This window comes from Astatotilapia calliptera, chromosome 12 (assembly GCF_964374335.1).
Source record: "Astatotilapia calliptera chromosome 12, fAstCal68.1, whole genome shotgun sequence".
In the NCBI taxonomy this organism is placed as follows: Eukaryota; Metazoa; Chordata; class Actinopteri; order Cichliformes; family Cichlidae; genus Astatotilapia; species Astatotilapia calliptera.
In genome coordinates, this window is record NC_137433.1 from 3,729,502 (window position 1) to 3,752,546 (window position 23,045).

At 42.9% G+C, this 23,045-nt stretch overlaps 1 protein-coding gene across 13 annotated transcripts in view; it reads right to left on the minus strand.

Moving 5' to 3' along the window:
• fbrsl1 (fibrosin-like 1) overlaps nucleotides 1–23,045 on the minus strand; it is a 285,663-nt gene that overhangs the window by 98,473 nt on the left and 164,145 nt on the right. For 8 of the 13 annotated variants that reach the window (XM_026188504.2, XM_026188506.2, XM_026188508.2 and 5 more), the window contains exon 5: nucleotides 3,283–3,312. The exons of the other annotated variants lie outside the window; for them this stretch is intronic. In XM_026188504.2, coding sequence (XP_026044289.1) covers nucleotides 3,283–3,312 — 30 coding nt within the window. The remainder of the gene's footprint in view (nucleotides 1–3,282; nucleotides 3,313–23,045) is intronic. 13 annotated transcript variants of the gene reach the window in all.

Sequence of the window (23,045 nt, forward strand, 5' to 3'; positions counted from 1 at the left end):
GCTATGAAAATGTATGAATGCATGAACTGCACTTGGCAGATTTTCGCTATAACAGGAAACTAAATAAAAAGCTGTGAATCTCAAAACTCCAATATGAATTTTCTGTTCATTACTGTTGTTTTAAATACATTTCTAACTGTCATTACATAAACACAATCTATGTCGGGATCAGTGCTGCGAGGAACAAGGACCGGAAACTCATCTTAAGCCAGCAGTAAATAACAGCTTCAAGATTGGAGGTTAAACAGAGATTTCTAACGCCACCTTTGTCGAGGTGCCATACATCACCTCATCTGCTAATGTGTGTGTCTGTGTGTGTCTGTGTGTGTATGATGAAAGGAACACTGGGCATCTGCGGTGGGAGTGGCCGTTGGGCGGACAGAGGGTGATGTGATCAACCCAAAAGGGAGGGGCAATTTATTACTGTAATTAAGGAGCATTGAGATTAGAGAGGCTGGGTTTGAACATGCATATTTATATATACATATAATACATGTCTTCATTTGAAAAAAAAAAAAAGATAACATGAGATGAGCAAAAACAAAAGGTCTAAAGATGGCAACCAAATAAAACATGAACTAAATCGGTTCCCTCTGCTTATTTTCTCCCTCCCTCCCTCCCTCCCTCCCTCCTATGCCCTCTCACTCCCTCTCTCACTGTCTCTTGCTCAGTCTGTGTGTTTGATATTAATGGGACGTCCCTTGTTTGTAAATGTGCCAAGTTGTGTGCACCACTGCAGGCTGTCTATTATAGCAGGCCTCTGGGGCAGCTATTCCATATGGCGTCACATATGGTACTCAGCAGCATCAATTAATGTTGTTATAATACTGATTTTTATGAGCCGGGGTTTAAATCCTTTCCTATTTTTTCCCTAACCCACGCTCCCCTTGTGTTCTCTTCCTAGCATCGCTGTTTCTTTCATTTGTCAAACTGCTTCTCTGCCATACCTCAAACCTTTGACAATCTGACTTCTGAAGACTATCGAGAATACGAAAAGTTTTCTATGCCAAATAAGCTCCTACCAGCTCTGCTGAATGCTGCTTAAAGACCTTGAACACGTCTTTGTTCCTTCTGTGCTGCAGAACTAAACTATTGCCAATGTGTCAGTATCGTCTTTGAAGCTCAGAATTCGATCAGTAATAACACGGAAAACATGAAAGCTACAAAAACAAGGATTAGACAGGAATTACAGTGTGAAAACCAACTTACATTTGCATCTGTAACCAGACAACGCATTTACAGGAAATAATGTAGTTTTGGTCACATTAAACTAGCATCAGGGACTATTAATGTGTTAAATTAGGTCTGTATTTATGCACAAAGCGATAGGCAGATGAATGTAAGAGCAGAATCTGAGGGGCCCTTTTGTTTCCTGGTGCCTTTGGTGGCGGATCTGACAGGAAGGGAACAAGAGCGTAGCAAAAAGCCTCGCTTTAAAAGCTCCCAGCCACACCAGCCTTGTCAGCGACGCCACAATTAGAGGCTAGATCACTGGCGCTTCCCAGCCAGAAACATCTCACTACCACTCCTCAATGGAGCTCTTTCGTTTGAGGAACACACTCAAAGCAGGATTTTAAAACGGTTCGGATGGCTAATCACTCTCAGGATGAAAGGCCCTGGCGTGTTCGTTTGTCTCAGCATGGGGAGCTTCCCTTGCCGTTTCTCTGTCTCTGATTCTGATTGTTTTTGTTCATTTCTTTTGCAGCAGGCAGGCGAGGCAGGCGAGCTGGCAGGCAGCGCTGTTTGAAGGTGCAGTCAGACCCAAGTGCAGGCCTGATGCTTTGTAGTGATATTTCCAGCAGCACAATCTCATTACTTTTTGACGTGGCAGATGCATGCAGGGGCGGATTGTCATTTCACGCTGTCAAAAGTTCCATGAGGAAACGGAGACAGGAATGGAACTTCAATGACCTGCATGCCTTTGGCTCATCAAGACTGAATATATTAAACCAAATAAGACAGATGAAGCCCCATGAACCAGATACTTAAAGATGCTTTGTAAACTTAATGTCCACTCCCAGGAGTCTTGAGGGAATCGCTTTTCCTGATCTATATCTTTGTAATCAGAACTGTTTCAAAGCCTCGCAAAACCTGTTACTGTGCATTTGAGGAAGCCTAATTAAATACTGTGTACAGAACTGCACAAACACTCAGCTACATATGTATATGTGCCGCCTAAGACAAACAGTGCTTTGTGTCTTAAAAGGAAAACTCCTGAGGGCTGCATTCCACACCTCGCAGAAAAGTTTTCACATGGGACAATCACTGGCATCTCCCCTTTAAAAAGAAACGGAGGATGTCCCTTGGAGTTGATTTCACACGGACTTCTTTCAGAACAGAAGGAAAACTCGCGCTGTTCAAGAAGCTGCCAGGCGCTGATTGAAGCGCCTGGTTACCATGCAGACCTCGGCCTGTTGCTGGGGTGACTGTCCCAAAGTGCTTTCCTGGGTAATTTTCGAGGTCACTGGTTTGAGCACGCCTATGTGGTGCAGATGGGCCCACCCACATTCAAGACCCAGCAGGAGCTCTTTCATTAGGCCCAGTGAATGGCCTCATTCATCCCCTTCACCTCAATTGGTCACGCTGCATCTCTCCAGAGGGCCCAGGACAAACTTTTCTCTTCATTCCACTTGCTGATCTTCCACGCACCACCCACCTTAGTCATGCTTCACTTTTGTTCAGGAGCATGTGGTGGCAGGCCTCATCTTTGGCCTCAAACTACCTTAGATGGAGTGAAGGTGGTATATAACTGACATTACTAAGTTTATCCTACTGAATGGCTCAGAAAAGCCCAGACGGATGCTACCGATAGAGATTACTGTGGATCAGAGACATTTTTAAGGTGCAGGTCTTTGTACAGATCTTCATGACTTATCCCGGAACCATGTTCCTTTAATTTAATTCTTTCTCAGTGCTGAAACAAATGCTGCAGCAGGCTCAATTTATCTCTAACTTGCTGCCCTTTCCACTGAATGCAGCTGCAGTGCTTCGCCATAGTAGAGGGTCCTCTATGCCCTGTCTCTTTTTGACCATCAAGTGAGTCTCAGGTCTAGCCTAGCGAGAAGTGACTAATTGTCTTGAGTTGTTAGTGTGCCTGGAATGAGATACACTTCACTTGGTGACAGGATGCACAATAATTTGGTTTCTCCCTTCCTCCCCTCCCTCTCTTTCTCCTTCTTGCAGCAGATTTAGCCCCCCCTGCTTCTCAAGCTACTGAGCTGTAAAATTGAATGGACAGCAGGCAGTATACAGAATGAGACCTGGCATCATGGACGCACTAACCTTGAGGAGGGCCACTGCTGCATGCTGCACCTAAAGAGATGGAGACAGAGCGTCAGCCATGTTGGACTGAGAAAGGTTAAAATGAGGAGGGAGGAAAGGCCAAATGCAGAGAGAAAGGTGGACCTGTGCTAAAGCAACAACACAACAGCTTAGCAAAGCAGGTCTTCATCGGCATGAGGATGGATATACACTCAGAAAGACACCAGTGACTCAACCACAGAAAGACACACATTTTATGAAAACAGTTCATCTTCAAAAGCGCGTTCCCCAGCAGTTTTAACAAAAACTCGTCCTGGTAATGAAATCAACTTGTAGCTACTCTTGGAACAAATCTGAGCAATCAATTAATATGAATCACAAATTCACTGGCTGTGGCTTAGATGTGAACAAATGGATCCCCAGTCCCTTACAGATGATATTAGTGCTCTGAGCTGCTCTCTCCACGAGAGATTAAGCAGGTTTGTACTCTCCCTGGCGGGCAGCACTCCCCCCTCCAGGGTGCTGCACTATCATTTGCAGGAAAATTACTTCAGTAATGAAGAATCCAGGCCCATAAATCCTCATGGCCTCACCTTCCTTCGCCGCCCAAGTCTTGCTGAACAGCTAGTAAAAATTCCCTTTAAAAAATTCATAGTGCAATTTTGCTCAAATCCCTCCCAGCAAGCACAATTATGGAACTTTCATCTCAATTGATTTATGTCCTGGGCGAAGGGGGGGGGGGTAGAACTCGGTGTAGGCTGGGGAAGAGGGTCTGGTTGGAGGGTGGGAAGTGGTAAATCACTGTTTTTAAAAGGGAAGGTGTACGGCCTTTTGTCAATTTCAGTGCATGCGTGCTGTGCAGGTGACAGAGAAGCGTATGAATAAGGGGAGGAGGAAGAGGGAAGAGAACATCTGACGGGTCTGAACGCAGAAGTGAAATGGCAAAAAGGAGGGGGCTGCGGCTGGGAGTGGGGGCGGTTAGTGAGATGGGGGCGAAAGGAGCGGTATTCCACTTGATTAATAACACTAATCAAATTATACAGTGTTCCACTGTGCCCTGAAATCTGGGGCCATAATGTCCTCTAATGGTGAGGTTCATGGAGCTAAACTTCAGAGGGAAAACACAGCGCTGACTGCTGCATGCCTTAATGAAGGCAGTAAAACATCCATTTCCAGAAGCCATGAAATGAAAGGCAAGATTGTAGATGTGCACCCAGTGGCTCCCCCACTGCAAAAAAAGAGAAGGCTGTTAACACAAAAGACGGTGCTGGGGCGAGTGAGACAGACAGACAGACAGACAGCAAGAAAGAAGGAGAGCTGCAAGGCCTTAAAAAGAGAAATGACAAGATAATCATATAAATGAAGACATTTAAAGGGCAAGAGCACCAAGAGTAAGCGGGTATATATAAAGTAAAGGGATGATGAAGTGAGGATAAAAAGACAGATTGGTAGATACTCTTTGTGCGTTCTCTTCTGGCATGAAGACAATCATCTGGGTCTGCTGATTATGGATGAGCCAGGCTGCTTTACTATGTCTGTTATACTTAGTGCTGCTGACAGCGACCACTATTCATCACTATTTAGTTGCTGATGCACCTAACCACAGCATCCTCCCTCTCATCTATCTCACTACTACTCCATTAGAGAATCCCTCCGTCCACCCAGGCATGTATTGTGTTGATCCACCTATCCATCTGAATGTCCAGTCGTCCATCCATCCATGGGTACATTTGTCTACTCATTCAACCTGCCATTCATCTGTATGTCCATTCATGCTTTCTTTCATTCATTCATCCCTCCACCCATTATCCATCCATCCATCTATCCATTCATCTTCTTCGTCATTTGTCTGCTGACGATCCAGTCATCTGTCAATCCATCCAGTCTGGGTCAATAGAACGAGCTCAGCGTCAGTTAGTTGCTCCAGACAAAAGTCGACTTCTCATTTCTTGGCATTATGCAGCACTAAGCCAGCAGATCTCCGCTGGCAGTTCCACACTTGTATATCTGACATTAATATCTAAGCAACATGCAGAAATCACTAGGCACTGTGTGGGTGTGAAGTCCAGCAGAAAATTCCTGCTGCATTATAACAAAGTGAAACTCAAACACACTTAGATTTATACAAAAGCATTATGTTTTGCATTTAATCTACTAAATTGCGCATGCTACCAACAATCAAATCAGGCTTTGCATCTTGAGTAAAGTAAACACTGCTCGTTGTCCTTGGGGCAAAAAAATCATCTGGAGAGCAAGGGGGGAAAAAACAACAAAGATGAGAAAACACAGATTGCTATTGTTATTATTATCATAATTACAGCTGTGCTTATCATGCGAGCAGCCTCAATCAGGATGAAATACAGTTTCATTTGATGAAGCTTCCTGTTTTGACTGGCTTGAGTTTGGGAGCCACACACTTGGCTGGCGTGCCAAAAACTCAATCAGGCGCAATTACATAGCCATCAGATAGAAATGTAATTGATTTGAAGGCTGACATGAGATATAACTACATTACAGTGGAGGCACAGTGGGGAGGATCCTTGGGGACAGGGCCTACGGGGAGCTCATTACCACCAAGCTTTGAATTATTGAGTGCTAAGGCAGTGACATTGAGGAATAGAGGCGGGCGATTGGCTGTAACAGCTCGACAAGTGTTTATCTCAACTTAGAGCAACCTAAGTTGTCAGTCCATGTAAGAATATTGCAAAGGAAGAAGTTGCAATGGTTTGGAGTTAATGAGAGCATATCACGTGACGTCTGCTATTTCCATTCTGAGTATTTGTAACGAGTACAAGAAAAGGCACAAATACACTGTAAAGTCATGTTTGGGCGTCACTTCTATACTAGTAACATGTGTTGGGTCACATATTTGGTGCTTTATGCACTTTTTATTTTGTGGAAACACTGCATATCATTTTCAATGTTGGCTTAGGATGTTACCTTTTAAAATTTACATTCACTTATGCTACAGCAGATTTTTCTCATTTGGTTTCTGTTTCTGTTAATGTGGTTGTTTGTGAGCTTGCTATGTTCAGTTCCCCATTCGCCCTGCAGGTGGTATTTATCCTTCAAGCTCAGGTCCTCTGTCAGAGGCCTGGGAGTGCAGTATCTTTGCTGGTCCTGGAACTACACCTCTGGACAGAGATGTAGGATATAATTCCTGGATCTGCTGGAGCCACTCGCCCAGTTTGGGGGTCACCCGCCCGAATGCTCCGATTACCACTGGGACCACTGTTGCCTTCACCCTCCTGTTCCTTCTTCCTGATCACTCTGTATAGCTGCATCTATCACTACTTTTCCTCTGCTTGTCCACCACTACTATGTTCGGTTATTTAGCCATTACCAGTTTGTCTGTCTGTATCTAGAAGAGCTACAGGATTACAGCTTGACTATATGATGATGATAAAAATCCAGGTATATCTTACACACGCGCACACACCTGTATTTTTATTATTTCATCAGAAACCATTTAACCTGCCTTTCTCTTAATGTCACAGACACAAAGAGCTTAAATTAGGTGGAAATCTCCCTTGAGTCAGAAGGGTTGAAGTGGCCCATCTGCCTGACCCTTACCACTAGCCTACGGGTCGTTTCCCATAAGCGCTGAGCGATGAGTGCCGAGAGGATAAAGATATAAGTCACTGTGGAGGGACTCCTTCATCCCCAGGAAGTGGTGACTGCCTACCTCTGGGAGAGTTATGCCCTCTAGGCTACTACCACTGATCTTCCTGTGTCTATCTTATTCTTTCTATCACTCCTCTCTCTCTTCTCACACAGCTCTCCTGTGAGCTTTCTCACAAAAATGAGAACTCAATTAATTCAGGCGAAATGAGGACGAGGGAGGAGGAGGTAGAGGCCTGGGTAGCCCAGAGCGACATTGAATAAGAGAGAGGAAAGCCTAACAGAGCCGTTTGCCGATCTGCGGCCTGGAAACAGCAAACTGAGCATGGGGTGACTGTGCATGTGCGTTAAGTCTTCAGCTGAGTTAATCCTGCGTGCACTTTAAATATGGCTGATGAGCAAATGCTCCTCATTGCTGAGGGAGATGTTGGGTAAATAGACGAGTCACAGGAAGCCAGAGACTGGAAAAAGAGCGCAAACTGAAAGAGCCGAGGACAGAGGCGACATGATTAAAAGCCTGCTGACATTCGGTGCCCAACAAGTTGTCTGTTGTATGAATGTGATGTTAACTTTAATAACGTTGGTAGCAAACACTGTAAACGTGCAGTTCTAAATAGTTGCACTAGATGTTTCAGAAACCTCCAGTCTGTGAAGACTAGGTGAATGGGCTGCATCTATGTCACGTAATGAAGATGTCATGTGACCTATGACCTTGGGATCGAGAGCCTACTGTCAGTGTCACAGATGCAAAGTGCAGCCTTAAAGACATCAATCTTGCATGAGCTTGGTCAACCTGCTTAATGTTACATTAGGGTGCCACGAGCAACCACACAGCTCAGATAATTTTCTCGTAGCCTTGCAGAAAAACTGGCAGAAAACCAGCTCTTAGCCTGGGCTAAGGTTTGAGGTCCCCAGTGGATACACATAAGAACAGGACACACATAGACACACAGACTGGAACTATATAGAGTTATAAAATACACAATATGAGGAGACAGTACACTACATATGCTAAAAAATAAACCAACACTTGAGTCGCTTTTCTTTTAGTCTAGACTCTTACTTGAAGCACACAACAAAAAACAAAAAGCAAAACAAATAAAAAACAAATGACCCATTTTTACAAAAGTTATGTTCAGTGCAACAGCGTCATAAAAGTAACCGCTTCCCTGTGACAGAGTGTAAATCTCACAGTATTCAGGGATACTTTTATGTTCCATTTTGACTGCAGTACATATATTACAACATTTTATCAGTCCCAGCTCCAGGACAAGGCTAGTAAAACGCGCGAGTCAGACAGTTCCAAATTTTCATATGATAAATACCTTACTAGCGAGAAGCCAGGATGGGCTGTGGCATTTGGTGTTTCCAGGAAAATCAGTATGCCACTAGTACTCGGAGTGATTGAACAGGCTGTAAACAGAAGCAGAAGACTTGCTCGACGCTTTCTGGGAGATACTAATATAGCACTACTTCCAGGAGCTGAACTGTAGGATAGAGGAGGGGTTTTGAAGTTCATGAACTGAGCAGGGAGTGCGAGAGCTCTTAAAATGACCATGTCCCTGTGCACGACCCACTGTCTGCATTTAAGTTCAGAGTAAAAGCACAAGACTGCTGAGCAAAGTACGTCAAGTAAGTCATAAGACACCCTTGGTCAATGGCTGATAGTGTTCCTCGCATTAGCCCAAATTAAAATTAGATCTATCTTTAACAATCTAATAAAAAAATGCCATATGATGACACTTTGCCTCATTTATACTTTCCATCTTCTTCTCCCCCCATACCCTCGAGGAGAATTCATTCTCATTTGTTCATGGTGATTGTGAAAGGACTTTCTTTCTTTTCTTTTTACTCAAGTGGCATGTCAGTATTGTTGCTGTGTGAAAAATGAATCACAGTCAGAGATAATTTTTTCCAGATCTATGTCCAATCAAGACATTTAAGACTTCAGCTGGTCTCGTTGATATTATAGGTCAAATTAGAGCCAATAGAAGCATTAAGTACACAATTTAGGACTTTAGCTGAAGGGATGTGTTTGTGTCTTTACCAACATCAGCTGACGTTGATACTTTATTGAGCCTAAGGTTATTACACTAATAGCTGCACCAATATAAAAAGAAGGTCAGGTTCTTCCATGGCCTGAGTTTAAAGCTTGTTTCTAATGAAGAGACGTATGGAGCATTTTAGCACTAGGCAAACAACTCAACATGTTTATTATTTCGCCAAAAATATATCCTGTTTCTTCCCAAGCTCTCGCAGCAAGGTGAACACAGTTCAGATGCATTTTAAAATCTTTAAAATGTCATCTGTTTGATGACTAATTAATTTTAAATTTAAGACGGCGTTTTCACAGAAATGTAACAGGAAGGAGGCCGAGCAGGCAGTGAGAGTTTAAGCTCTGCAGCTATAGCAGTTTCGTTGGTGGTGAGCCGTTGTGAAAATTTGAGAAAAACCACAACCTATGTGCCTATTGTGCAAACATGTGAAACCACAAGGGTGCCATGAGTTGCTAAAAGAGCAGCTTATCTATATATGGGGTTAAGCCACAGCTCCACACAAACTGAAAGTTAGTTCTGTGAAATACACGTTTAGTTTTCAAGCCTCGGACAGCAGAAAAAAACTTGATCTGTGAGGAGAAACATGAAAAAAAGCCAGACTGGTAACTACACAGCAGCAGGTTACTAAACGATCTATTAAAGACTTTCCTAAAAGTCAAAAATAAAGGGTACCGTTTGGAATAAAGTTGCTTAACCCTCAAAAAGAGTCACAAAGACTTTGTGGAGAAGCTCTGATGCTGCTATGGAGGCACTTGATGTCATAACAACCTGAAGAGATACTTCCTCTCGAAAAAACGAAGCGGCATAACAGACGAGTACGCCGTGTGTCTGACAATGAAGCTTTTAGCCCTATTCTGTGAACGCACCGCTCCATCCCCAGACACATGCACTACTTCTCCTCTGACCTGAACACGAAACCTGGACAAGAAACACTACGCAACAATTTGGTTTTGTTTGTCCCCCTGGGGCCTTCCTGGCTCTCGGAAATCTTACCCTGGCATTCGCCATAATCCCCGGAGAATGAAACCAAGGCCCAGCAGCACAGACAAAGCACCAGGTGATTGTATATCTGTGACAGACCACCGTAGTAGCCTCTAAAAGTGGCCCCCGTGACACCAATAATTTGACGTCCCTTCTCCTGTTCCACGCTTGGCCTCAAGGGGTTGCCCCGTATCGACTTACATCTAGCCAGCTACCTTTGAATAACAAGAGCTGCATCAGCTTTAACTGACTCAATTGAGAAGAACTGCACACAGTTAATCTGGCTTTTGGCTGGTGCTGGCAGAGTAGATGACATTGGTGTCTGGAGCTGGAGAGTATCAGTTGACCTAGACTAATTATTCATAAGGCCTTGTGATGGCTGCCGCAGTCAGTTCAGACAGGAGCGGCTGAAAGGAAAGCATATACCAATCTGTCTAAGACAGAGCTCAAACAGCTGGGGACCTACAAGAAGCTATGAATGAAAATCTGAAACCTAGAAAGCAAAACGATGTCATTAAGAGCAGTCAGCACTCTCTGAGTGATCTTGTGTAGCAGCCGTACAAGATTGTATATGATGAAGTGAAGAATATGACTTAGCAGGGTCACTCATGCATGGCTAATAGGAGAATGATGAATTGCCTTAAATAATAGCACACTCCATATCCTCACAACCAAGAGCAGACATCGCCTTGAAATTTGTAATAACAGTAATTGTGATTTCAACCAATAGTCCTCCAATACAGTAATAAATACACGCTGTGTTGCCCGTGACGAGTCTACTAAAAAAGCATCTGCTGGCAAAGCCTGAATTTCACTCTTGCACAGAAGGCATTTAAAATGTCCAGATGTCGGTGAAAATTTTCTGGAAACACTAAATCTTTGACTGAAGCATAAACTTAATGATTAGAAAGCTCGCAAGGAAAGGAAAACGAACGCGGTTCAGCTTCGAGCTCAGGCGAGCTGCTTTCTCACCTCTATTTACAATCAAAAATGAACCGCAGCAATGTGTACCCACAAGCACACATACAAAAGGGGCACTTATGTGCAAGCACAATAGCGTGGCAATTAGCGGCTAGAGAGGAGAAATGCTGGATCGGTTACAGTTGTTGAATGTTAATTACAGCATTTTACGGCATTGAGGAGATAACGAGTTAGCGCCTGGTGACAGCAGCGACATGTCCTTTAACGAGAGCCGTGGAAATTTATGAAACTTGAGATCAGGGACAATGAGGCGTTACTGGCTTGTCAGGCGCTCTTCTGCTCACCCTCCCTTTGTCCTAATGAAGGCAGACATTTGTTTCTTCCTCTTCTCTGCTTGCCCCTGCACCGTTAGCCTGAAATGATTATTGCTCATCTAGGAAAGGTAAAAATCAGCTGCTTGGGATTCTGTCCTTGTCAACTCTCCTCGCACAGCACCGCTGCTATTGTCTAATCAGTTTCTGTTATAGTCGTAAGGTTGGAGAAAAACAACCACAAAACGTGTGGACACGTGGCCAAAGATAAACATGGGGTCATATTAGAGATAATTCCTTCTCTGGCGCAGGAAACGTAGCTGCTAGTCAGACAATTGTGAGTGACCATTCATTCCAGTCTTTTTAAATAGCCGGGGATCAAGAGCTTGGTAAAATCCGTGAGGTTAATGTGGTCATGTTGTGAAGCCTGGTTTGGAATTTAGGTTAATGGAATCATTGATAGGGCTCAGCTCTAATGCCTGCGATGCTTAAGAGGATCCATACTTTATGATTTAGACAAATCCTGGGACATTCTTCAAAGTTTCCCCTGCTGACCTTGGCAAAACAGACAGAGGCACACACGGGAGTGTGAGGATTTCTTTGGGACTTTACAGCCGCTGCTAAGTAGAATCCCCCAGGCTTTATCAGTGCCTGAATGGAATATTACATCAGTTACACTGGGGCAAACATGGGCCCCAGAGGAAATATTAAGAGTAATAAACTTGTAAAGAGAGCCTGTTTTCCCCTCTTCCCTGTCAAATTACTCTAAAGAATTTGAACAAAAATGTACAGTAAAATGGGGAATTCTTGAAATTGTAGCTCATGTCTAGACTAGGACTTGGAAAAAAAAAGCCCTCCTCTGACTTCACAAGACTTAGCTGTGGTCATGTTATTTATATCATACACCAGAGTGACTCCACTTTAATGCAGCTGTATTTCTAATAAGGAATGCAATTATGATGCTTGTGAGAATGTTAATGTGGTGATTTAACTTCTAATCTCTTCAGTACTGCTGCTGGCCTGCTACCAACACTTGTGCTGGGAAAAATGGTCATTTAAGTGGGTTGTAGCCTGGAAGAAGAAGAGAGACTAACCTGCTGGTGAGAGCAAGGGGAGATCTTTTAAAACCAAAGAAGATGGTGTTCAGATGTCAATAAAAACAGGTGTTAACCAGCTTAGCTGAGATGTTAAGAGCTTGGATAATCCTAGCCTGGATCCAAGAGGGATCCTGCTCTGGAATACTAATGCTTAGGATGCACTGTTAAATCACACACGGTTGATTAGGGGATTGGATTGGGCCTGCTGCTACAGGACATCAAAGCTCAATTTGCATTTGCTAACAATTGCCAAGATTTGTAGAATAAGAACTGCACACATATAGTTAGAATTATGGGTCATCCAGGTTCACAATCAGCTACTGTGGCGTCAAAAGATTACGCTGAGGAGAGCAACGACACATTATGTTATGGATGTGTTGCACAAGATTCAGGATAGAAGTCTTTATTTTCCAGACTATAAAATAAACCACAGCAAAAAGTACGTTTCTGATTTGTTCCGACTTGCCTCATCCTCTTTGCTATTGAGAGCTCAAATAAAAATTAATATTAGTTCACATGGTGTTGTTTCTACAAGTTTAAGCCTCTGTATAAAAATAAATAAAAAACAACCCCAGCCAACTGCAGAGCTTTCATGCCAACAGCTACAGAAATGCAGCTCCAGTCCAATCAAAGTTACCCATAGGCCACTAAAGCAACAGCACGCCTGTGGGCACCACCCTCAGGCAAGCAAACTTAGGGGGTGGTCGTGGGGGTGTGCAGGGGAGCTGCTCAGCTTTGCAGATCCTGTCGGTTAGATCTGACTAACTGTGGTATTAGTAGGAAAAATTTGGTTTTCTTGATTGCAGTGCTTTCCAGTGATAAAATGATGTGCTTGTTGGGTTACATCCTGTGGAAACGGTGTCAAGCCCATAAACCTTGTTTTGGTGCAGATACATGAAAGAGCTACGCTCTTCCTTCCTCTCTGGCAGCCTCACGGTAGATTTCGATGAGCTTTGAGATGAAGAAACCAGCGAAATATCAGAGTTTTGTCGAGGTTCTGTGATTTGTCTATGATTTCGTTGCTTTGTCTGTTTGTCTGCATGTAAGCAGGATTACTTACAAAGTTATGGATGGATGCACATTAAATATTTTACCAGAGGAGGGGCTTAAAAATGTCCAGCTGCAGCTGTCCTGTTGGATCCGGGGACTCTATTCATCCTTGACGTAGGGGAAACTTTAAACCTTGGTGTAGATGTACAGCCTGGAACTGCTCCTGTTGTCTGCAGATTAGTAACTGTAGAAAAGATCCGACAGTGGCAACCTCTGCCTCTTAGTTTGTTAGATGGTAAATCACAAGTGACTTTCTTGAGGTAGCTAATATATTAAAAAAATCATTTTTTTAGAAGCAAACTGAAAAGTTCTGCAAGATTTATAATTTCAAAGAACTGCAGTTCTTAATACGAACCTACTGTAATAATGAAACGCTATAAGCACTCAAGAGCAATTTACGTCACTGAGGGGCAGATACATCAAAGTACTGCGCTGGTGAATGTGCTCATTTTCAGCTCAGAAATTATCTCAGTACAAACAGATAGCACCTAAAGGGAAGGAATCACCTAAGACACTAAAGAGAGAACATCTTCACGAGGAAGAATGAGCCCAAAGAAGAATAAGCAACAAACATGCTCTCCTCTTTTAAATATAATTCCAACGCAAGTAAACACACTAAGTCTTTCCCTCAAACCACCACCTTGTTTTTAAAATCCTTCATCAAGCTCCAGGATGAGACATCCATTTGGACAAACACCCCCCCCAAAACAAAACAAACAAACAAACAAACAAAAAAAACATGTGACGCTCATCTGTTTCACTTAATCTACTTTTAATGTGCCACCTGGTCTGCTACATACATTCATATACTCTTACATGCCACTCCATAATCAAATCAGCATTTGGTGTCAGGGTGGCTCGTGGTTCGGGCTGTTCTCATTTGTAAACACCACCTGCCAGTTCTCACTCCTCTTCACTTGCCGGGTGACATTAGCACAAGCGTGAAATGTGATTTTGCATTGAGCAAACCTCTGCACCGAGCACATCTGAGTGTGCCGACCTGGAAAGCAGGCAGAAATAATCTCCGGTCACCTAAGTCAGAGGGAGCTGTCATGCATTACACAGAACACAGACACTGGCAACTAATAATCAGCTGCTAGGTGCTGCTCTCAGTAACCTGGGATGGTTGACTCCTGTGGCCCCTCCGACAATTTGTCTCTTTTTCTTTTGCCACACAGTTTCCACAGTTACTTTGGCTGTTCCCTTTTTAATGCAGAATCAGGCCTTCGTTTTTACTGTGTGTTTGTTCACTTTTGGACTAAAATCTAAATGATGTCCTTATTTGATAAGCATTATATTGCATTTCATGCACGCCACCCTGCTGGCCACTCAGCCACAAAGTCATGATCATAATAAAGTCATAATCACTTAAACTGAGCTATTTATCTGAAATCTTAGTATCACACAACCCAGCGAGATCTGTGATGAGTTTTTATGCTGCATGACGACGCTTCACGCCTGCACGATCACGTATTCACTGACACAGTATTTAAACCACGATCAGAAACAGCACACATTTAGCACTTTTATGTCACGTACGCACAATGCACAGTAACACGGACGACAGATATATCACCTTTTAGCTGCTGGCATCGTGCCTTTTGATGAATGTCAACAAAGCAGTTAGCAGGGAGGAAATGAGAAAAAGAGAGAGACCAGAGGAGAGAAGAGGGGGGAAAGAACACACAATTATAAAAGCTTCATTTCTTCAGAGAACCATAAAGTCTCGTCCCAGAAGGGCAGCTGAGCACAAATCAATTTCTTTCAGTCGATTACAAGCACTGAGGTTCTAACCTTCATTTGTGAGTCTAATACTCCAACAGTTATGTAGAACACATACCAATTAAGCAATTCTGCGGAATAAGAGGGCCATGAACTGACGCGATTATGGAGGCCGGGCCCCTGGGGAGGTCGGGTTATCGGCTCAGGAGCAGGAAGGATGAGGGGAGCAGGAGCAGAGGATGGAGAGAAAAATGGTGAAGGAGGAGGAGAGACGGAAGCCGAGGAAAAAAGTCATTTATTAAGTCTAATACTCTGTGAAATGTTCCCATGGTAATAAGGCGGGGAGCTTGCGTTAATATCAGGGAGCCATGCAGAAAAGGTCACTCGATAACTGTACCGCCCACCGGGGTCGTGCTGACGGGAGCTGCTCAAACACATCTGATAATGCTCTCAGCGTCGTCACTCAGCGCCAGAGGTCGAGAGGATGGGAGCTTGGGGAAAGGTGCCATTTGTGGAAATTGCACTGATGTACCACTGAGCTCTGACACAATTCTCAGTGCGAGCCTTGGCTCTGTGCAGGCAGCCGCACCGTGACTGTACGGAATAAGCACGATGACACCAAGTCAAAGATTATGGGGGATAAATACAAGTCTCTGTGCCGTATTATGCTTTCCAATAAGTTTCTGATTTCGCAATCACTCACATCCACAATGGCATGAATATAAAGGAAAAGCAGCCGGCATCTTCTTTGCGATTTTCAATATGTGTTTGCACACGGGCTCATGAAAGGAAATGCATTAGAGGCACTCTCCATCTTTCTATTGTCACAAGCTAAATCTGATGCCATTTTCCTCTTGATTTAAAGAGGCTGAATGCATCTCTCCAGATATGTGGGGATCAACACATTGTCATTCACTGCTGAGATGCACCTTAACCACCGCCCTCGCTGCCAGAAGATTTATGGTAATTCCTGATAGCATGTGATAGGATGCAGCCCATAAACCCATGTGAGGTATGTGTTTCTATGGTAACCCTTCTCTCTATTCGCTAGCCCTATGCACCTTGGCGTTTTTACTTTTTTCCCTGCATTGTAGGCGCTGTCTATCTGAATGCCAGCGGTAGGAATGAGATGCAGATTTGTGGCAAAGCAAAGACACAGATGTTTCCTCATTGCCTTTTAATCTGCTATTCCCTCAGCGTCTGGCAAGAAACACTCCCCCTTTAGAATGGTAATTGGACGAGATGAATAATAAACAAAACGAAAACAGACCGATGTTTATGGGGAGCGTTTTAACACTTTGGAATGATCACACTTTATGGCTATTATTAGTGCAGAGGCAAAAGCAAGTGCTGCATCTTGTGGGAATAATAAAGGACAGAGCTTTACTTGTCTAATCAGGAGACCTATCAGGGTCTGGCAGAGGACGCCAGCGCTGTACTCATTAAGGCAGAGCAGCTCACAGTTCATCACTACCTTTGTTTTTCTTACTCATTTCCTCCCTGTTCCCCAAAGTCATTTTACAGTAAAACACACCCGCCATCTACTCGAATGCAAAATTGCATTCATATGCTTTGAATTACAAAATTAATAGATCAATTTACATGTCGTCATCCACATTTTTGGCTTTCTAAGTATCTGCCATCCACATGTTTACCATTTGGTCAGTAAAATCACCTTGAACTCGCTAGATCGATTGCTTGCAAATTTAAGATAATGATTTCATTACGTGCTGTCTGGCCTGATGAGCGCCTTCTCTTCGTTTCCCATCCAGCCGAACATCAAGCAAGTGCTCTGTGTATTTGTTGACAGTGCTGAGATAAGTGTGGATATTTAGACAGCATGTGATATCAGAAAACCGGCTATTTGCATGAAAGACCTGTCCCTCTTTCTCCCCGGAGAGCTTTATAACAGGAGGATATTTCAAACGCTATCAAATGTGCCAAACATTTACTTTGATAACTCCATCGATGGATCCCTGGATTTAATGGCAGCAATCTGAGAGTGCTGAGACACATGCCTGGAGCACAAACAATAATGGAATAGAAATGTGAGGAAGGGATGAATAAAATCTCTTTTAAACGTTCATAAATAATGCACCTCGTGGACCTAGAGAGTTGTTGCCTATTTAACAATGCATGCCTCTTCCTGGTTTCTGTGCAGGCGGAGATGCAAACACAGCGTGCATTGTGGGTCAACATGGAGGAAGACAGCCTAGCGCTCCCTCGACCCTCTAAACCTCGGCTTCCACACCCCCCTGTGGAGCGAGTGCTCCCCACGGAAAATTGCCAGTCACGTGACGATGGCATCGACAACTGCATTTTCTCGTTGCGCCGAAAACCGTAATGACAAAAGGCAAATTTACAAAATGACCGAGTGCTTGCCAAAATGAGGGAGAAGATTTGAGAAAATGGGAGAAAAACAAAGTGCAGGACTAATTATCCAATTAATGTGCAATTAAGCCCGTGCAGCCTAATGGTCTGTGTTGGATTTGGTAATAGCTCTACCAGACTGAGGAGCCTATTAAACTAACTGTAGGCTGCTGTACAGAGCAGACAGATTCAAAACACTGCCTCAGCGAAGGGGCCCACTAGTCGGATGTTACAATTACAGCAGCTGTCGACATTATCACTTAATATAAAAAATGTATGTTGTACTGTGAGCTCAGGCATGCTGACTCTAAAAATATATAAAAAAATCAACCTCCGACACCCCCACCCCCGACACATAATTCAACAAAGCATTTCATTAAGATTTTCATTATCTGCCATAGCAGAGTTTGCTAATAAATGCTAATTATATTCAAGCTAATATTTAATCACACACAATTTCTCCAGTCAACTCAGTTTGAGGAAATACTAATTCTAATGAATGCGTTTACAGTGCATTTTATGAACTTCAGCACAGGCGGAATAAAGAGAGGAAATAGGGAATGATGTTCAAAAGTGCTTTTTCAACTATGAGCTTTATTAGCTTTGACTTATTTCCTACCCTAATGAGATCCTCTTGGAGGGATGTTTTCGTACAATTAATAATGCACACAGAATAATCAGAAGCATAAATATTTATCAGTCTGTGTGTCTGTCTAGTATAGGATGTGGTGAGTTCAGGCAAACCCATCGAAGCAATGTGCTGCAGCCTTATTATCGTTACACTGTAATCCACGCATCATCGAAATCAGGCGCACATCTGGAATTGTTGGATGATTTTTTTTCTCTCGTTCCGAATGAAAAATAAATAATCGAATATAAAGTAATGGTTTAATGGTTTTAAAGACAAATACTGGTTCGCTATTCTAGAAGCAACATGCATACAGAAAGATTGACTGAACGCGACAATAGCACAGTAGTGTGAGCGCAATCACAGGCGCAGTCAGTTCATTTCAGTGAAAAATATGACGTTCTTCTTTTTAGTGCTACTAACCCAGATCGTGCGCTTGATTTAAACATTCTCCTCCTTTTTTTGCAACTCGAGAGAGAAACTCCCAAAAATCCACACACGGCAGAATCGCTGGTACATTCACTACATTCCTCATGTGTGAATGTAGTTATTTGCCACATGTTATCTTGATTTTCTGACCAAATGTCTCAACTCTCAAATTAAGTCTCAGAAGAATCGAAGTAATTACATGATTAAAACCTCTTCGATTGTCCAATTTGGAAAATTACAAGCATCATCCAGTTCAGCCGGTGGGCTTCTGGGAAACGTTGCATTGCAACAATACTGTAGCTTATTTTATCCACCAGATGCAGCACTGAGTCATTTCAGGTCTGTTAATGAATATGTTTGTTTGCTTTGTTTAACTTGACATTTTCATGAATAATCAGCATTACAAGTCACTAAAAAGTTTCACTTTGATCTACAGGTGAAGAAAATGCTTATTTTCCCACCAGATAGCCATTTAAGACATGGCTCTATACCATGTTAGTCAGCAACTGTGTTACAACACATGTAGACAAATGCATTCATACACTGGGAGTATCTTAAAAATCCCAATGAAACGAGGGTAACATATAACAAGTATTAGTACTTCTCAGTGCCACGCTAAAGAGCAGTTGATGAAGTTGTGTCTACCAAAAGAAAGAAAGAAAGAATTAATGGTTTTAATCAGTCTAATAGACTATATAAATGTGATCGGTATGATTGTGTAACAGTATTTGGATGTCTTGCTGTTTCACAACCGAAACTATTATCCCAGTCACGAGTTACAGATGCTAGCTATCAAACAGCCGAGTGATACCAGGCTGAATTCTCTTTTCATTGATCAACCAACATAAAGTGGAAGTATTGCTAGAACTCACACAACCTCAATAAAATTAAACTGGTATAATGTGTAGCCAAGTTCAGTTAAGACTCATATAACTCATATAAACAGAACATTACTCAGCATGTCAGAGCTGATTGTGAGCGTCCACCATGCTGCAGCTATTGTTCAAATACACTCAAAGACTGCACAGTCATCTACCTCTTAGCCCACTTTTGAGTAACTTTTTCCTCTATGACCACGCAGGCTGAGCCATGATTCAGCCCCAAGTCTCCAGGTATCTGCTTCCTCAGCCGGCAGAGGCCAATGTCAACACAATGGAGCAGAGGTTGAAAGACAATCATGTTTGAGATGGGATTTAATTCCGGTTCAGAACCAGCGTAATGGAGTGTCTGTGTCTGGGTGAGCGATGGATTGTGAGGCAATGGTGTCCCTGGAGCCCGGGGCCCTCTGACTGCAGCCATCTGGAGTTGATCTCTATCTTGCTCACCTCAAAGCTCGACATAAAATGGCAGTCACTTCTCTCCCTTACTTCTTCTTTCTCTCTCTCTTAGTTCAAGGTATGTAAACAATCAGATACGCTCTGTCTGGCCATGATTCTCCAATTTCTTGTCTTATTGCCTCTAATCAGCCCTGCACCGGTTTAATTATCTGTAACTTGTGGTATTTGGCCCGCTTGGATTACACTCCCATATGTCAGCCTCCTGCAGCGTCCATTTTTCTTTAAGTTGCATTTAAACATGTCAAATATCAAAGAGAGGAAGTACGCTTTCATCTGTACTGCAAAAAAACATCTTGTAGCTTTCCAGGAGGCTGTGTTCACAGGCAGTGCTTTTGGTGCTCCCAGCAGCTATTTTCCATATAAATCTTATGAATCTCAGCGTTGACAGCGCTCAACGTCCTTGGAGCAAAAATGTCCACAGATTTTTGTTCTTCACTTGAAAATAACTCAACTTTTGGAAGATTGCGGCACTTGTCTGTTAATGACAATTCAAAACCAGTAAGAGGCGGGACTTACGATATCATCACTACAGGTAATTGAGAAAAATTTGGGGATGATAGTCTTTTGTAACCTAGCAACAATAAGCACTTCAGAAAAACACTCTGAAAATGAGGTCATGGGTGCTTTCAGCACTTTAATAGTTTGTGGACACAGAGCCTAAACAGAGTGAATGAATGGCACATTTAAACGCGCCAAAAGCAGGAAATGTTGAGGAAACAGAGGGAAAAGATCTTTGAGCTTTTTCAGATTGAAACCTTTCCTGAATGTTGTATTCTCCGAGGTGGAAAGGGAGCTGCTCAACATAACTATGTTCCGCTGGAGCACAACTAGACCAGTAAAGGCAACTGGATCATAAAATGCCATGCAATAGCTGGCAGCTTGCATCAGTTATCAGACTGTTTTAAATACCTCCCTCAATGTGAATCCAATTACTGGCAGCTTTTTGTTTGTTCACACATAAGCAGCGATGTTCAAGGCCTGTCTCTCTCTCTCTCTGATTTTAATCAATTCTCTGGGGAAGCCTGTGTGGGAGATACAGATCAGAACTTGCCATACATCAGGGAAAGATGTACATGAGTGTATGTGTGTGTTAGATGCTTATGCACCTTCTAGTTGAAAATGTCTGAATAACTGGCTGATAAAAAACTGTTAAAGAAAGAGAAAGAATAAAGCTTTTTTCTAACAGTTTTCATTCGAAATAAAAATCTGATTTCTCACCTCATTGCTTTCACTTTTGAATTCCTCAAAGGCTAAAGTTCCTGCTAGTTTCCACGGCAACTTAGAGTGATACTCGAAGATAAAGTTTTCTGCAAACATTAATGTTAAATAATTATGACAAATCATGTTGTCATCATAACTTCAACGCCCGTTTCTTGTACCTAGAGGGGTTAGCACGTTACTTGACTACACGGCAGATGTTCTAATATGTCGCAGCATTAGGGATGATCCACCTGCTCCATATGGGAACTTTGAAGCTACCAAGCCTGTCGATTATAGCTTTCTTCCCAGGAAACGTTAGAGAAGGGCAGGATTGCAGTAAAATGAACAAAGCCAGAAGGTCAGGCTCATTTATTCCTATTCCCTTTTAGAGAAAGCATTTGCAAGAAATGAGAACTCTCCCCACCCCCTTTCATAAAGCACGTTCCTTTTGGTTGTTGTTGTTGTTCCAAGGGGCCATGTCAACCCCAATGAATTCCAAAATGTTAAGATTTGCATTTCAATTTTGTAACTTCCCTCTCAGGGGTGATTAAGTCATCTGCCCCAAACCCGGCTCTAAATAACTTTAAGCACACAGCTATCTAAGGCCCTGCAACAATGTCACTGTGGTTTTCCCTCTCCATCATCATGCCCGCTGCTTTTTGTCGGCCTGTTTACAAGCTAAATAAATAGCTACACAAAACATCTGGAACCACAAAAAGAGACCTTAAGTGGGGCTCTTAAAAAGAAGCACCAGAGCAGATCCAGGCCTACTTTAACCCTTCCTATTCCACCCAAACCACTCAAAAGATGCGCACTTTGAATCTTTCTTAATGATTAACGCAAGTAAGACTGAGGCAGTCTGATAACTGTCTCTACAGAATGCTTTGCTCTTACTTGGAAATTACGCCAAGTTACGCAAATGTTTTTTAGATTAGGGAACATATATGTACACATTTTGAATTTGATGCCAGCGACATGTTTTCAAAAAGCTACACCATAGGTCTGCCGCCATCCTCTCGTGTCATCTCTTCTTTTCACAACAAGCGTTCATGAACTGAACAGACAAACTCAGTTACTCAGTGCAGGAGTTCAGCCACAGGCTGGGCCCCCTTCCTGTGTTTGTATTTCATAACTTGCCAACTGTTTTTAGTGGGTGACAAGTCTGGAGTTTAGCTGTCAGACTATTACTACAGTTTCAGTTCATGCGTTGGCACTGACTTGCTGAAACAAACTTCCTAAAACTACTTTGCTGAAATATGATGATGACTTTACATTTAATTCTGTATTGTTGTATTGTTAAAGCTGTATTGTTTGGATGATACAGGTACAATTTTGATTTCTGGATATTGCCACTATGAGGGTGTCGTGGTCCCTGTGTGTGCCCAGCCGGCCCCACGAGGCTACATATGTTTATTGTTTTGCTGCTTTCTTCCTGTCGTCATTCTGCCTGGGCGGAGCTCACTGCGGGCTTCTGCTTTTGGCCCACACACCTGTCTCCAATTATGCTGCTGTTGTGTTTCTATGCCATTTAAGGCCGGGACTCAGATCCTCTCATTGCTGGATGATTGTGCGAGACATGTTAGACTCTAGCTTTCATAAACGTTTTTCTTCGTGAGTTTGTTTCCTCGTTGTAACTACCCTCTCCTGTGTACAGTTTCCCCGGACCTGTGACCTAATCTTGGGACGTGAGTGGGTTGGTGTGTGGAACCGTGAGGGAGTGCGAGTGTGAGAGAGCCATTCCCTTTCTCGAACCTCCCCTTTGGACCCTTGAAACCCCGGATTTCCCCCACTTGTATATGCATCGCACCTGGTGTCTGTGTAAATAAGAATCTGTATTGAACTGTGAATCCCAGTCTGTGCCTGAGTCCACTCCATTGCCCGTGACAGAGGGTGTGGCTCTGAGCACGTGCACAGAGTACCACTGTGGAATTTTGTGTCGTTTGAAAGCTCTGCCATCTTTACATTGTTGAATACTGCTGACTCTCTCCTTTTTTTAGAAATGTGTTACTAAAATCAAATAAAAAAACAAACACATTTTTCAAAAATTAACACATTTATCA